Raw genomic sequence first — 16,308 nt, 5'->3', positions numbered from 1 at the left:
AATTCTAATATAACCCATTATTCAATTCCAGTAAAAGAAGAGGAACAACTGTTTAAAGCAGTCAGAAAAAAAAAAGTTTGGTTTTTGTCACCTTTACTTTATTCTTTAATAGTTTACCATACCAATGTCAATTCTACATTAACTCACACATTAATAAATTCATTCACTAATTCACCAAGGACTATTTCAGGTATCATTCCTCCCAGTTAGGCCATATTTCATATCATAGTCCTTGCTGTTAGATAGTTCAATGAAAGTATTTGGGGAATGAAACAAAAAAGAGTCTCCTTCAATTAGAGATCTTTTAATCCAGTTTTCCAAAAGCAAAATGCTGTGATAAAACCTGAACTAACAATCAGTAATCTATAAATTGTCTAGCATAAAACCTCTCAAACTGGGTTTTCATAAAAATAATATTGAATAAATGTGTGAACAAATTTAAGAAAGTCAACATCACTTCAGAGAATTAAGACTTCCTCCAAAAGGGTTTTGGATATAAATACAATTATGCATTTAACTGAATTATGCAATTCACTGAAATATCTAATGAAAAAACAAAAAAAGAATATTTATGTACATGATCCTGAAATAACTAGATAATTTCTGCCAAATGATAGGAGCAAAATAAAGGTACAAAAGTTATAAACATATTGAAGAAAATGAAACGGAATTTTCTTACCCAAAGATGACTTTACAATTGATTTAATTCCTGCATAAACCAATGATCCTTTGTTGCCTGGAGATTTCTGATCCATATCTTCTGTATATTGCTTCATAAGTATTTAAATGCATAGGAAATACTAGTGATGATGCATAATAAAATATTTCAAAGCTAAGTTTATTTTTATTTGGAGCCAATTCATAATAGGTGTCAGTGCAAATAAGGAGGTTCTACTCTACTGCAGAGATACTTTCTTCCTCCTACACAGTCTACAAAGTGGTATTTCAAGTTCAAGGGTTTAGAGCAATTTTACTTCATAATATTAGTATTATGTAACTTTTATTTTTATATAAAACATTCAACATATTTATAGACCGACCTTTCAGCAAACTTCAAGAATACTTCTACCTGATTCACCTCACAAAATTCACAATGCAAAGGATATAGTGCAGAGTATACCAGAGTGACTTGAGCTGTGGATCTTCATTTCCAGCTAAAATGTGGTTTCTCCACACCTGCTCTGTATCAAGTCCATACCTCGATAAAGCCCGAAGGCGCATCTTCGTTGCTATATCTTTTTCTAAAGAATTATCATTTTCTTCTTCTGTACATTCATACAAATGACGACCACAGGCCCACATTAAAGATGTAATTGGGCTCCAGGCAAGAGATATCCTTTCAAAAACAGTGAAGTCAGACATTGTTCGGTTGGGAGTTACAACTATCATTCGATTTTGACTTGTTGGATGCCATGCAAAGGAAGCAATGTAATTGTCACAAGGCTGTACACTTCTTTCAATTATTGTGGGCTCAGTTTCATCCCCAATGGGAGTGGGTGTATGCTGCATATCATATAATCTAATAATATTACTATCCCTTGTTAAAGTGGCAAGTAGACCAGTCCTAGTGGGACACCATGCTACTTTTGTTAAGGGTTTTGGTTGCTCAGTCAAAGTCAAAACTGGCTTCTCAAATTTTCTAAGATCCCATATTGCAACCTGACCTTCATAGAAGGAAGCAACACGATCGTGGAAATATGGGTCTACTGTCACACCCTGAACAGCTTTTGTATTTACAAACATCTTTTGGCTTGTATTCCGAAGATCGAATATAGCTAGGTTACGATGCATACCAGCAAGGAGAAGTTTCTGGTCTCGTGGAAGCCAACAAAGAGAGAGACAAGCGTCATTCTGTCCTAACTCATAAAGAGGTTTTGTTACTAATAATGTTGTTTCAGTTTCACCTGCTGAAAGTCTCACTTTTTCCATGGGAACTATATCAGGCGTGTATTTGCTGCAGATATCCCATATTAGCACTGAAAAGTCAGCTCTGTGCTTATCTAAACCAGCAGCAAGCCAGTTACTATCCAGTGGATTCCAGGCAAGGGTATTACACTGTCTTGCATGTTTTGGAACAAACTCTTTTCCTATCAAATCTTTGAACTTTGAGTTATGATCTTGGCCAAGACTTGTAAGTACAACTCGACCATTTGCTTGTCCAACTGCCAGCAGACATTCAGGATCATAATTGAGATACCAGGCAACACATTTCATATAGGGTGTATCTGAATTTATTGACAGTAACGTAGCTGCAGAGTCTTCAGATAAACGTAAAGATCCAGCTTTGAGTTCTGAATTCACAGTAGATTCCACATGATAAAGACTTAGTTCTGAGTCACATACAACAAATCTATCAACCTGGTGTGGTGCCCACAAAATATCTGGTTTGGTACCGCTCATGTTTACTGATGTGCGCAAAGGGTCCACTCAGGTCCATTCACTGAAAATGTTTAAAAATAAAAAATTTTAAAATACCACAAAATATAATTCTTACATTGAATAAACTATTTAGAAAGTCAGATAATTCTCTATTCAAGAAACTTCTTTTTCAACAGATTTGTATTTCTTCTATCTACTATGAATTCAAGAAAATATTTATTGAAAAAAGGGAGAAAGAACAGCCACTTTCAATAAAATGAGCCAGTAGGAATCTGAGACTCCCATCCTGGCTATATTTCCCATGATCAATTATCTAAATTGCATTATTGCTAGAACCTTCAGTTTAACTTCAGGGTTATAACAACTTCAGTGTGGTAAGCAAATTATTAAGTGTTATGCCTTTGAAGGGGGGAAAACTTAAAAGCATTATGAATCATGTTCCTAAGCAATAGTTTAAAGCAGCACTGCCCAATAAAACTTTCTGCAGTGACAGAAATGTTCTATGTTCATGCTGTCCAATATGGTAACCACCAGCCACATGTAGCTACTGAGCACTAGAAATGTGACTAGTTCAAATTTTAAACCTTTTTTTTGAGACGGAGTTTTGCTCTTGTTACCCAGGCTGGAGTGCAATGGCGCAATCTCGGCTCACCGCAACCTCCGCCTCCTGGGTTCAGGCAGTTCTCCTGCCTCAGCCTCCTGAGTAGCTGGGATTGCAGGCACACGCCACCATGCCCAGCTAATTTTTTGTATTTTTAGTAGAGACGGGGTTTCACCATGTTGACCAGGATGGTCTTGATCTCTTGACCTTGTGATCCACCCGCCTCGGCCTCCCAAAGTGCTGGGATTACAGGCTTGAGCCACCGCACCCGGCCTCAAATTTTAAACCTTAATTTTAACTAATTTCAATATAAATAACCATATGTGGCCATTGTAACGAACACTATAGATTTAAAGTACAATGCCATACTAAGAGCTTTCTTCAGCTTTCAGTAATAATCAGCAGCCTTGTACGGCAGAATAAACACTGGAATGTACTGAGCAAACCTGAGTTCTAGTCCTAGCTCTGCCTATATTGGTTATATGCCTCAGAAAAGTCATTATGTGTGAGGAATCCCTTTGTTTTCTCATACACATAATGTAAGAGTTGCTTTAGATTAGTATTTCCCAAACCTCAGTCATGTAGCAAGCTGTGCCATTAATATTTTGCTTTAAACTGACTCATTTTTGAAATCTGAAAATTGACTTTAATCTCTTCATAAGGTCCATGAATCATGGTATGCTATGCTAATTGTATCTTTTAACATACACTGAAATATATAACTATTAAAAAGTTTGTGTTTTATCTACAAAGCATCTTATGACCAGTGATACGCACATACATTTGGAGAAACTGAATTAAGTGATCATTAGAGGCTCTTTAAGTTTTTGGTTCTGCAAACTTTGAATAAGTGTTAAAGTAGAATTTTGAAAAAAGTAAATATTCTAGCATTAGATGAACAAACTAAATATAGCTATAGTTTAAAATGGTGTTTCAATAATTAAGGTTGACTACAAAAATTTAAATGCCTATTTCTTTTTTTTTTTTTTTTTGAGACGGAGTTTCGCTCTTGTTACCCAGGCTGGAGTGCAATGGCGCAGTCTCGGCTCACTGCAACCTCCGCCTCCTGGGCTCAGGCAATTCTCCTGCCTCAGCCTCCTAAGTAGCTAGGATTACAGGCACGCGCCACCACGCCCAGCTAGTTTTTTGTATTTTTAGTAGAGACGGGGTTTCACCATGTTGACCAGGATGGTCTCGATCTCTCGACCTCGTGATCCACCCGCCTCAGCCTCCCAAAGTGCTGGGATTACAGGCTTGAGCCACCGTGCCCGGCCCTAAATGCCTATTTCTAACTGAGACTGGCAAAAGGAATAGTTTAGATTCAAAATGAATGAACATACTTAAAATCTTCATTGCAATTAGTATCTGTACAACTAGGTTGTCAGTTCTCATAGGGTAAAGCTATGGTTCACTTATCTCCCTATCCTTAGTGCTACATATAGAGCCTGGCATAGACTTCTAATAAAGACATACTAAATAGTTCAACTCAAACATAACTGCTTTTCTTTTTAATCTTGCAGGAGTTTCAGTTAGGAATTACCAGCCTAAAATTTCATAGACTCATATAATTTAGACCAGGGGTCCCCAACTTCCAGGGCCACAGAGCAGTCCAGGTCCCTGGCCTGTTCGGAACCAGGCACACAGCAGGAGGTGAGCAGCAGGCAAGGGAGCAAAGAAGTTTCCCCTGTATTTATAGCCACTCCCCATCTCTGGCACTGCTGCCTGAGCTCTGCCTCCTGTCAGATCAGCAGCAGCATTAGTTTCTCACAGGAGGGCAAACCCTATTGTGAACTGTGCATTCGAGGGATCTAGGTTGTATGCTCCTTATGAGAATCTAATGACTGATGATCTGTCACTGTCTCCTACCACCCCTATGTGGGACCATCTAGTTGCAGGAAAACAAGCTCAGGGCTCCCACTGATTCTACATTATGGTGAGTTGTGTAATTATTTCATTACAGAGTACAATGTAAATAATAGAAATAAAGTACACCATAAATGTAACGCACTTGAATCATCCTGAAACCATGCCCCCATCCCCTATCAGTGAGAAAAGTGTCTTCCATGAAACCAGTCCTTGGTGCCAAAAAGGTTGGGAACCACTAATTTAGAAATTTTTATACTGGTTTTATTTCCTTTTTTGGTATTCTCAAGCCCAGGATCAATCATTTCTGTTATATTCTTACTAGCACCCTCAAGGTCTTCACTTCCTTGCCACTTTGGGTTTGCCTTTCCCCAATCCCAGATCAACCCAATTATTTACCATCTTGTCTCCTCACCCAGGCTTCCAAGTGCTACGATACTGAGCATAGTCTCAAGCCTCTGAAAACCAATTGCAAGAAATCAAGGTATATAACATATCTGGTATGTGGTACTGGCTCAGCTTTTCTTTTAGTCATCTTTCCCCTCGTCCTTCAGAAATTCTGCTTTATAGGCTATAAGAGTAATAATCCTTTTACAATAAAAACTTGACCAGGCTATCCTTCCTTGCTTAAAATCCTCTAATGGTCTCCAGCTGCTCTTAGTATAGTGTTGCAAATCTTCAATCTAACCTATAAAACCCGACATGCTTTGGTCTCTGCCTATTGCACACGCCTCGTGGCACAACATTTTTGCTGTCCTTTTACACCGTCCTTTTCACTTCCTAGAGTATACCCTCCTCTTCCATCACCATACCTTTGCAAATGATATTTCCTCTTTTTTTTTTTTGTTTTTTTTTTTGAGACGGAGTTTCGCTCTTGTTACCCAGGCTGGAGTACAATGGCGCGATCTCGGCTCACCGCAACCTCTGCCTCCTGGGTTCAGGCAATTCTCCTGCCTCAGCCTCCTGAGTAGCTGGGATTACAGGCACGCGCCACCATGCCCAGCTAATTTTTTTGTATTTTTAGTAGAGACGGGGTTTCACCATGTTGACCAGGATGGTCTCGATCTCTTGACCTCGTGATCCACCCGCCTCAGCCTCCCAAAGTGCTGGGATTACAGGCTTGAGCCACCGCGCCCGGCGATATTTCCTCTTGTTAGAGCATACTTCTCTGCCTTCTGGGTAGGGAAGGCGGTTAACACCTGCTGATCCTTGACATCAACCACTCTCTATTTCCTCCCTAGTCCAGGTCAGGTTAGTTAGACATACACTGTCGTTAAGCAGTATTCTTTCCCCTGAATCATCCATCTCTGTCTCTTCTACTGCATTATACACTCTATGAGAGCAGGTGAAGTATTTTTTTGTGTGTTCCATTGTACCTCTAGTCCCCAGCACAGTGCTAGGTACTTAGTAGGAAGTTAATAAATATTTGTTAAATAAATGCATGTGCTGAATGGTCCCTCTGACACATCTCACAATTGCTATTTCCAAGTTTTACCTACTTCCTCATGCTTCCACTTCTACCCTTCCTAGCAGAGGTTGGCTCCAGCCAAGATTAAAGTGTCTGCTATCCTAACTGGTTCTAATGATGGGCAAGAGCCCCAAAGTAAGCCATCCTAACAGATGGCTTACTCTAACATATTGTCCTTCATTTATTCTGTAACTATTGATTGGGCACCTTCTATGTTCTAGGCATTGTTATAATGCTGGGAACACAGCAGTGAACATGAGCAGAACATGAGAAGTCTCTGGTCTAAAGAAAACCAGCACTGTAGTGATAAAATTAAGTGAAACCTTAAAGAGAGTTTAAACATTCAAGTATGAGGAGGAAGAGAGGGACTTCATGTAATAGGAAGCAGCTATGGCAGCAAAGAAAAGGAACAGATACTGCCAAGTAAGGGTTCATACTTGCACCCTCACAAAGGAAACCTCTTAACTGAAGACATCATGAGATCTGGCCCATTTTCCCATCTCACTGAAAAATCAATGTTTAAATAAACAAATTTTTTATCTAGGCTTTCATTCCACAATCCTATTCTTTATACCAATGGTCTATGGTGAGCAATCTTGATGGCACAAGAAAAATCCATCTTAAAAAGTTTTAGCGTAATTTTTAAAACTTTAATTTACATGACTCTCAATGGAGAATCATCAGCATTTCTTGGTGTTATGCACCTGAAATATTTATACTGCCATTCACAAAATCTGATGACAGTAATTTATTTTTATTTATTTATTTATTTATTTATTTATTTTGAGATGGAGTTTTGCTCTTGTTACCCAGGCTGGAGTGCAATGGCGCAATCTCAGCTCACTGCAACCTCCGCCTCCTGGGTTCAGGCAATTCTCCTGCCTCAGCCTCCCGAGTAGCTGGGATTACAGGCACGCGCCACCATGCCCAGCTAATTTTTTGTATTTTTAGTAGAGACGGGGTTTCACCATGTTGACCAGGATGGTCTCGATCTCTCGACCTCGTGATCCACCCGCCTCGGCCTCCCAAAGTGCTGGAATTATAAGCTTGAGCCACCGCGCCCGGCCCTTGATGACAGTAATTTATACAGAATCACAGAACTTGAGAGAAAAAGACTCGCAAATTCTTCTCATTTCATGTAGGAATAAAGTGAAGACCAGATGTTTTGGTGCTTGTCCAAGGTCTCTCAACTTCCATCCTACATTACTTCAAAGAGAAAGGAGCAGCTACACAATATGCAGGATGAGGTGCAAAATAAAAATGCAGGGCCCTTATTTAAAAGTTATTATTTGAGACGGAGTTTGGCTCTTGTTGCTGAGGCTAGAGTGCAGTGGCGCAATCTCGGCTCACTGCAACCTCTGCCTCCTGGGTTCAAGCGATTTGCTGCCTCAGCCTCCCGAGTAGCTGGGACTACAAGAGCCCACCACCACCATACCTGGCTAATTTTTTGTATTTTTAGTAGAGACAGAGTTTCACCATGTTGAGCAGGCTGGTCTCGAACTCCTGACTTCAGGTGATCGGCCTGTCTCGGTCTCCCAAAGTGGCGGGATTACAGGCACGAGCCACTATGCCCAGCCTAAAAATTTTTTTAAATGTCAAGACAGTGATAGCAGACTGGCCATTAAAGTAAGTGCTAGCCATTCTAAATGCTGGGCTCTGTGCTACTGCATGGGTTGCACATCAGAAGACTAGTCCTGTATAGAGAGCTGCACCTATGTCTACCCTTTTAAGAAATGTATTTTTTTCACCATCTAATACACAGTATAAACAGTTCCTTGCTCCTGAACATATATCACTAAGAATTTGCTGTAAACAAAACAATCTAGAGTCAGAAATCCTACAGCCACTCCCTAGCGCAGATTCTAACAAATCTTGTAATTACTCCAAAACCATAAAACGGAGATAAAATCTATCCCATTTCCATCTCACAAAGTTGCGACAATCATCTGAAATGAACTCTTCATATCACACAGATGTTAGTATCACTACCATTCCCTTAATGAGCCCTGAAAGTTAATGTTTTTTCCAAATGCTGGAGACATTAAAAAATTAGGTGTTGAAGGAGTGCGGTATGCAATAATTATAGCTTATATTTATATCCTCACCTTCAAGTTTAACAAGTCTCACTTCCCATCAGTGGTTTCTCAGCAAAGGAAAGCAATGCTGATTCTGTGTTCATTCACCAGAATATCTGGAACAGCACTGTCCAAAAGAAGTATACTGTGAGCCATTATGATTTAAAAATGTGTAGTAGCCACATTTAAAAAGTAAAAATGGGTGGAATTAAGTTTAAAAATACATTTTATTTAGCCAACATATCAACAGCATTATCCTTTCAATATGTAATCAATATAAAAATTATCAGTGAGAATTTTTATATATATTTTTTGGCACCGTGTCTGGGAAATCGGATGTATTTTACACTTACAGAACATCTCAATCCATATGGCTACTGGACGGTGAAGTCCAACACACTACAACACTACTAAGTGTACAAAGTATCCAATCACATGCTTTTTGATGTTATCTTTTACTTTTCTTACCGCGGCAAATTACAACGAGGGCGGTTAAAAAGAAATTTCCACTATCAGCATCTTCAAGGAGATGCACTGCACATATCCAAATTACCCTTAAAATATACAAAAGGCCTGCAAAAGCAGTCATTTGCTAAGCAATTCAGCAAAGTCCACAACATGTGTGAGGGTTTCACTCATCCGAAGAAAACAGAGCTCACCGGGAGATACGCCGTTTAAGTACAGTATTTAATAGGGTACAACTGGAACAGGGCACGTTGCAATTCCAGGTAAAGCAGGACTCTGAATGCGACTCTCCCGCTCCAGGCACCTGACTGAGCCTCAGGGGAAAGGCTAGGCCGCCGCTCTCTACAAGCCTGCCGCGGCGAAGGCTGCAGCCCGGCCCCTGCGCCCCGAGGAGGTCCCCGCGCGCCTCGCGGCCGCCCGCAATCCCCGATAGTTCCCTGTGAGGCCCAGCAGGCCGCCAGGCACGATGACCCCACAGCGCGGAACGCACTCCCCGCCGAGACGCCCAGGCCTTTCAACTAGGCTATCTTGGGCCCTTCGCTGCAGTCGCAGCGCTCCCCAGAGCGGAGGCGCAGCCCGAGTCGCACCCACTGACCTGAAGCGGCAGCGCCGCCGCCGCACAGCCGCTTCCGGTCAGGACGCAGCCCCTCCCGCCGCAGGAGCCCGGACGCGGGCAAGATGGCGGCCGCGGCTGCGCGGCTGGTGACCTGGACCACTAGGCTAGCGCCCAAGACCCCACTACCACGCCTCAGGGACGCGCAGCCGAGCCTCGGCCTTGGAAGGGGAGTTTCCCGCCGGGAGCCCCGCCCTTCCCCGTCCGGGAGGCGCCCCGCCTCGGGGCGGGGTCACTGGCCAGGAGGCCCCGCCTGCCACCCGAAAGCCTCGGGCCCGCAGGCCCCGCCTATGGGTCTGCAGGCCGGATCCCCGGGTTCCCAGGCTGGAGTGCCTCTCAGAACCACCTCTGTCGTTTTCAAGTAAGGTCACACACTCTACGTCACTGGGTCGATTTTAATGTCTATTAAACATATTTTTGCGAATGATGTAGTAGGAGATGAAAGGTATTTGGTTAATGATTTATTCGCTCATTTAGTTATTCCACAAACTTGTCTTGAGCACCTGTTATGTACCCAGCACTATGCCGGAATGCTGAGGAGACAGGAGTGAGGTAAAAAGACACGGGCCCGCCTGGAAACAGGCAAGGAGAGCGATGGCTTGGTAGGGCTAACACAGTGCTACACGGGAGGGACGCTCGCTCGGCGTCCGGCGTCAGCAAAGCTTCCTTAAGGACCACTAGGCTGACACGAGAAGGATGAGTATGGGGTTATCCAGGAAAGAGAACAGTGCAGTGAGAGCTGAAAGAGAAGAGCCTTCAGGACTGAGGAAGAGCAAGTGCTAGGTAGGAGAAGACACAGCAGTGAGGAGGCAGTGAGTATGGATGAGTGAGCAGAGGAAGCGGGGAGAGACTAAGATGCTGACACAAAGGGTTTGGAAACCAGTTTAGTGAGTTCGGATAGACTTTTTCCTAAAGGCAGTGGTAGAGTCATCGAAAGTTTTTAATCAGGCAAGTGGTATAATCAGTTTTTGTGCAGAGAGCTGGAGGAATGGAGTATCAGAAAGAGGAATGACGGAAAGGCAGGTTACCAGTGGCATGAAGAGTGAGCATGGAGAGAAGTGGGTGCCCTGGGGAATATTTAGAAAGTGGGATGAGTAGAGCTTGGTGATTGACCAAGTGAATGACCGTGAAAGAGGATTCCAGGATTTTTGTTCCCGAACCCGAGTGAATGGTTCCGCCCCAGGTGTCGCACGTCTGAGCCCCAGGCAGTCTTCAGATGTCTGACAGTCTTTGCTTGTCTGTTCATGCTTAAACGTGGGTGGTCTTGGGCTTGTGAGAGTGATGGCTATAAACAGCATAACGAGCTTTAGTACTGATGAGCTTCATGGCAGTTGGTTTTGGTAAGATGATAAGTTTGGGGAGCGTATTGCCTTTCCAATCCTGCCATTAGAAGAGTGTAGGCTGAAGAAAGTGCTGCGTTACTGAGGGGAGACACGGCAGTATTTGTCACTTCAAACGCTATCTTGCCCATCTTCTCAGTGGTTTTGGCCCTGGCCTCAAACCCCCACAAAACCTCCGATCAATACAAATCTTTTCCTTATCCACTCCTATTATACATAGTTGAGGACAACTTTTCTGCTTGCACTCAGGAGCTGACACTGCCTCCTACTTCAGAAAGAAAAATCTGTTAGGTAGAATTTCCACAGCCTCCCACTACTTCCTCCTTCCCTTCTCCAACATCTTGATTCTCTTCCATTCTTATCTTTTTTTAGGTAACAAAAAGTGAAAGGAGGAACCCTGTATATTTCTCCTCTTCTGAGACTTTGCACCATCAATTGCTCCACTTCCAAGTATCTTAGCTTCTTCATTTCTACTGGCACTCAACACATACTCAAGGCATTCCAATTTTCTCTTCAAAGAAGAGGACCATATTTGCTTTCTGTAATTCCACTTCCTCCTGTCTCCCTTGAATTCACTCCATTCAGTCCTTCATGCCCACCATGCCACCAAAACTGCCACTTGTCAAGGTCACATATGACCTCCATGCTACCAGTTTCAATGGCCAAAACTTCACCCTTTCAGCTTTTGTTTTTCTTGACTACTTCCTCTCTCTTGAAATATCTCATTCACTTGTTTCCATATTATCACTTTCTTCTGGTTTGTCTTTTGTCTCTGTGACTTCACTGTCCCTTAAACATGGCAAGCATGCTCTTCTTGCCTCAGAGCTTCTTCACTAGCTATTCCCTCTGCCTGGAATGCAGAAATCTACATGACATACTCTCCCTTCGCTCAGGACTCTACTCACTTGTCACTGACTACCTATATATTAGCTCCTTTGTTATTGTCTTCATGATATTTACCACAACTTCACATATGTCACCATCTCTTTACTTTCCTATAGTTGTCTACTTCTAGACTGTGTCTTCTTCTTATCCCCAGTTTTCATTGTTTTTTTTTTTTTCTTTTTAGTAAGAAGAAATAACTCTACATTCAAATTTGAGCAGGGCATTTGGTGACCCACTTAAATGTGACATTCCTTGGCCTCCCTTTCAGCCAGGTAAGGCTATATTAAAAAGTTATAGATGTGAGTAGAACTGGATCATGTCCCTTAAAATGAAAGCTCCTTGCTGTACACTTTCTCTTCCCTCTTCCTACTGTGTGGCAAATGGCAAAAAGAGATACAGACTGGAAATGGAAGCCATGTATTAACTAAGGCAAAGCTGTTCTCACTATCCTAAGTCCCAAATCTCAGGAAGCTAGGGCATCTTCTCCCTTGAATCAATCACAGACTTCTGGACCATTATGTAAGAGAAAATAAACTTTGTTCTTTAAAAAAATCATTGTTTGTTTGGCCCTGTTAGAGCAGCTTAGGTAATTCCCTAACTAAAACAGAGGAGCTTTGTCTACTTTATTTTCTGCTTAATCTCCAGGATGTAAAACAGTGCCTAATAAAGAGTACCTGGTCAATAAAAATTTATTGAATAAATCCTAAATCAACATCTTTCTCTAGTCTGTATCCCTCTCCAGCTAATGTTCTTTTTTCAACTTCCTTTTCCACTCAAGCTTTGTGAAAGTATATATTTTTTCATATTGCCACCAGTTCCTGTAAAGCCCCTAACAGGAATAAGTGACACTTTTCTCAGTCTTTTTGGAAACTGATTTCCCTTATCCACTAAAACAATGTCCTCGTGGGTAGCAAACTTTTAGTGTAGAACTTTGAATTTCCTTGAGCACCTGTTGCATAGGTATCCAAAAAACGTTTAGTGAGCTGGGTGAGTGCTTTGTATCTTTTGGAAACAGTAAACTATAGCAGAGAACTTGACAGACTGGTCTGAGATGACACTAGTTGCCTTTACTAAACATGTGTTTTACAGTAGATCCTAAAGCTGCTGTAGTTCAGTCTCAGTATTTTGTTTTTTGTTTTGTTTTGTTTTTGAGACGGAGTTTCGCTCTTGTTACCCAGGCTGGAGTGCAATGGCGCAATCTCGGCTCACCGAAACCTCCGCCTCCTGGGTTCAGGCAATTCTCTTGCCTCAGCCTCCTGAGTAGCTGGGATTACAGGCACGTGCCACCATGCCCAGCTAATTTTTTTGTATTTTTAGTAGAGACGGGGTTTTACCATGTTGACCAGGATGGTCTCGATCTCTTGACCTCATGATCCGCCCGCCTCAGCCTCCCAAAGTGCTGGGATTACAGGTTTGAGCCACCGCGCCCGGCCAGTATTTTGTTTTAAACTTAAACTTTTGTATCCCTAATAGGATTTTTTTTTTTTTTTTTTTTTTTTGAGATGGAGACTGTGTCTCCTAGGCTGGATTGCAGTGATGCAGTCTCGACTCACTGCAACCTCTGCCTCCCAGGTTCAAGTAATTCTCCTGCCTCAGCCTCCCAAGTAACTGGGATTACAGGCATGCACCACCATGCCCAGCTACTTTTTGTATTTTCAGTAGAGACAGTGTTTCACCGTGTTGGCCAAGCTGGTCTCAAACTCTTGACCTCTAGTGATCCGTCTGCCTTAGCCTCCCAAAGTGTTGAGATTACAGGAAGGAGCCACCGCACCTGGCCAGGATGTTCTTTTTAAGCTTCTTCATTTATGTTGTGGTTATCAGGACAGGATTTTTGTTACGGTTTTAAAACAAAAAGGATAGCAGTTGAAGGACAGCCAATTTATTCCTTATTTACAGCTGCTCCTGGCAGCAATTCAGTTACTACAGTACTGGAACATTTTACGGAGTCTGTGACTGGTTAATCCCAATTCTTTTTATTTCCACATGAACAAAATCATTCTGTACCTGAGAGCAAGTTTCGCTTTTCGATGGAGGCTGAGGAGGTATCAAGCTGAAGTGAAGGTGCTATAAACATGTGCCATGGCTTAGGAAATCTTTTCACAAAGGTTGAGTATCAGAAGGTCTGAGATATCTTAAAATAGTGGCCTTCAAAATGTTTTCTAGCATATACCCAAATAAATTTCTAAAATTAGTACACTTCTTCATACATTTTGGGATTAACATTGTCAAAATAAATTTACACAGTTGTCAAGTATATGATTTCTAATATTTTTTAAATCTTTAAATTGTAAACAAAACAGGGCTAGGTGTGGTGGCCCATGCCTATAATCGCAGCACTTTAGGAGGCTGAGGCTTGTGGGTCACCTGAGGTCAGAAATTCAAGACTAGCCTGACCAACATGGCGAAACCACATCTCTATTAAAAAATACAAGCAAAATATTAGCAAGGCATGGTGGTGCACACTTGTAGTCCCAGCTACTCAGGAGGCAGGAAACTTACTTGAACCCGGGAGGCGGATGTTGCAGTGAGCCAAGACTGTGATACTGCACTCCAGCCTGGGCAATGGAGAGAGACCCTGTCTCAGAAAAAAAAAAAAAGAGTTTGGAAAAATTTGACAAATCATATCATGTGAATTCAGATTTACCTCAATACCAAGAATTATGTTTAAATAGGAAAAAGAAGAGTTTTTTTAAACTTCTGTTTTAAGTTCATGAGTACATGTGCAGGTTTGCTATATAGGTAAACCCATTATGGGGGTTTCTTGCACAGATTATTTAGTTACCCAGGGATTAAGCCTAGTTCCTGTTAGTTATTTTTCCTGATTCTCTCCCTCCTCCCCTCTACTCTTGGTAGGCCCCAACATCTGTTGTTTCCCTCTATGTGTCCATGTGTTCTCATCTTTTAGCTTCCACTTATAAATGAGAACATGCAAATGAGAACATTTGTTTTTTTGTTCCTGCATTAGTTTGCTAAGATAATGACTTCCAGGTCCATCCATGTTCCTGCAGAGGACATGATCTCATTCATTTTTATGGCTGCATAGTATTCCATGGTGTATATTTAGCATATTTCCTTTATCCAGTCTACCATTGATGCGTGCTTAGGTTGATTCCTTGTCTTTGTTATTATGAATAGTACCACAATAAACATATATGTGCATGTGTCTTTATAATAGAATGATTTATATTCCTTTGGATATATATCCACTAATAGGATTGCTGGGTCAAATGATAGTTTTGTTTTCAGGTCTTTGAGGAATCGCTACACTGTTTTCCACCATAGATGAGCTAACTTACACTCTCGTTAACAGTGTATAAGTATTTCTTTTTCTTGGCAACCTTGCCAGCATCTGTTATGTTTTGACTTTTCAATAATGACCATTCTAACTAGTATGAGATGGTATCTTGTTGTAGTTTTGATTTGCGTTTTTCTAATGATCAGTGATGAGATTTCTTTTCATTTGCTTGTTGGCCACATGTATATCTTCTTTTGAAAAGTGTCTATTCATGTCCTTTGCCTACTTTTTAATAGGATTTTGTTTTTGCTCATAAATTTGTTTCAGTTCCTTATAGATGCTATTCGACTTTTATCAGTTGCATAGTTTACAAAATTTTTCTCCCTTTCTGCAGCATGTCTGTTTACTCTGTTGATAGTTTCTTTTGCTGCGCAGAAACTCTTTAGTTTAATTAAATCCTGTTTGCAATGTTTGCTTTTTGTTGCAGCTGTTTTTGGTGTCTTTGTTGTGAAATCTTTGTCCGTTCCTACATCCAGAATAGTATTGCCTAGGTTGTCTTCCAGGGTTTTTATAGTATTGGATTTTACATTTAAGTCTTTGATCCATTTTGAGTTAATTTTTGTATATGGTATAAGGAAGGGGTCCAGTTTCAATCTTCTGCATATAGCTAGCCAGTTATCTCAGCATCATTTATTGAATAGGGAGTCCCTTCCCCATTGCTTATTTTTGTCAGCCTTGTTGAAGATCAGATGGTTGTATGTGTACAGCCTTATTTCTGGGCTCTCTACTCTGTTCCATTGGTCAATGTGTCTGTTTTTGTACCTGTACCTTTCTGTTTTGTTTATTGTAGCCATGTAGTATCATTTGGAGTCATGTAGTGTGATGCCTCCAAATTTGTTCTTTTTGCTTAGGAGTGCTTTGACTATTCAGGCTCTTTTTTGGTTCCATATGAGTTTTAAAATAGTTTTTCTAGTTCTGCGAAGAATGCCTTTGGTAGTTTGATAGAAATAACATTGAATCTCTAAATTGCTTTGGGCAGTGTGGTCATTTTAACAATATTGATTCTTCCTATCCATGAGCATGGAACATTTTTTTCATTTGTTTGTGTCATCTCTGACTTTTTTGAGCTGTGTTTTGTAGTTCTCCTTGTAGAGATCTTTCACCTTCCTGGTTAGCTGTATTCCTAGATATTTTACTCTTTTTTTTTTCCCAGCAATTGTGAATGGGATTGTGTTTGTGATTTGGCTCTTGGCTTGACTGCTGTTGGTATATAGAAATGCTGTTGATTTTTGTGCATTGATTCTGTATCCTGAGACTTTGCTGAAGTTATTTATAAGCTGAAGGAGCTTCTGGGTAAAGACTATGGGGTTTTCTACCTATAGGA

General features: G+C 41.2%; 2 protein-coding genes across 14 annotated transcripts in view; one reads left to right on the top strand and one right to left on the bottom strand.

Annotated features, from left to right (window-relative positions):
• Positions 1-9,547, bottom strand: part of MIOS (meiosis regulator for oocyte development) — a 41,630-nt gene extending 32,083 nt beyond the window's left edge. For 2 of the 3 annotated variants that reach the window (XM_039472734.2, XM_074379493.1), the window contains exons 1-4: positions 9,046-9,440; positions 8,417-8,513; positions 1,107-2,440; positions 680-778 (exon numbers count right to left, since the gene is read on the bottom strand). In XM_039472734.2, the coding sequence (XP_039328668.1) occupies positions 680-778; positions 1,107-2,400 (1,393 nt within the window). In that variant the 5' untranslated portion in view covers positions 2,401-2,440; positions 8,417-8,513; positions 9,046-9,440. The other variant, XM_039472733.2, reaches the window with a different exon arrangement.
• The window catches only part of COL28A1 (collagen type XXVIII alpha 1 chain), a 191,470-nt gene continuing 184,677 nt past the window's right edge, over positions 9,516-16,308 (top strand). For 4 of the 11 annotated variants that reach the window (XM_074379491.1, XM_074379489.1, XM_074379485.1 and 1 more), the window contains exons 1-2: positions 9,747-9,825; positions 11,874-11,961. Coding sequence is in view for 4 of the 11 variants with exons in the window: in XM_010345655.3 (XP_010343957.3) it covers positions 9,530-9,825 (296 nt within the window). In the remaining 7 variants the exon portion in view is untranslated. Of the gene's footprint in view, positions 9,826-9,891; positions 11,346-11,873; positions 11,962-16,308 lie in introns of those variants that run through there. The other 7 variants (XM_010345655.3, XM_074379483.1, XM_074379482.1 and 4 more) reach the window with 4 other exon arrangements.

This window comes from Saimiri boliviensis, chromosome 10 (genome assembly GCF_048565385.1).
Source record: "Saimiri boliviensis isolate mSaiBol1 chromosome 10, mSaiBol1.pri, whole genome shotgun sequence".
Taxonomy (NCBI): Eukaryota; Metazoa; Chordata; class Mammalia; order Primates; family Cebidae; genus Saimiri; species Saimiri boliviensis.
The sequence above is the reverse complement of the archived record's forward strand: the minus strand, read 5'-3'. Positions and strand labels throughout refer to the sequence as shown.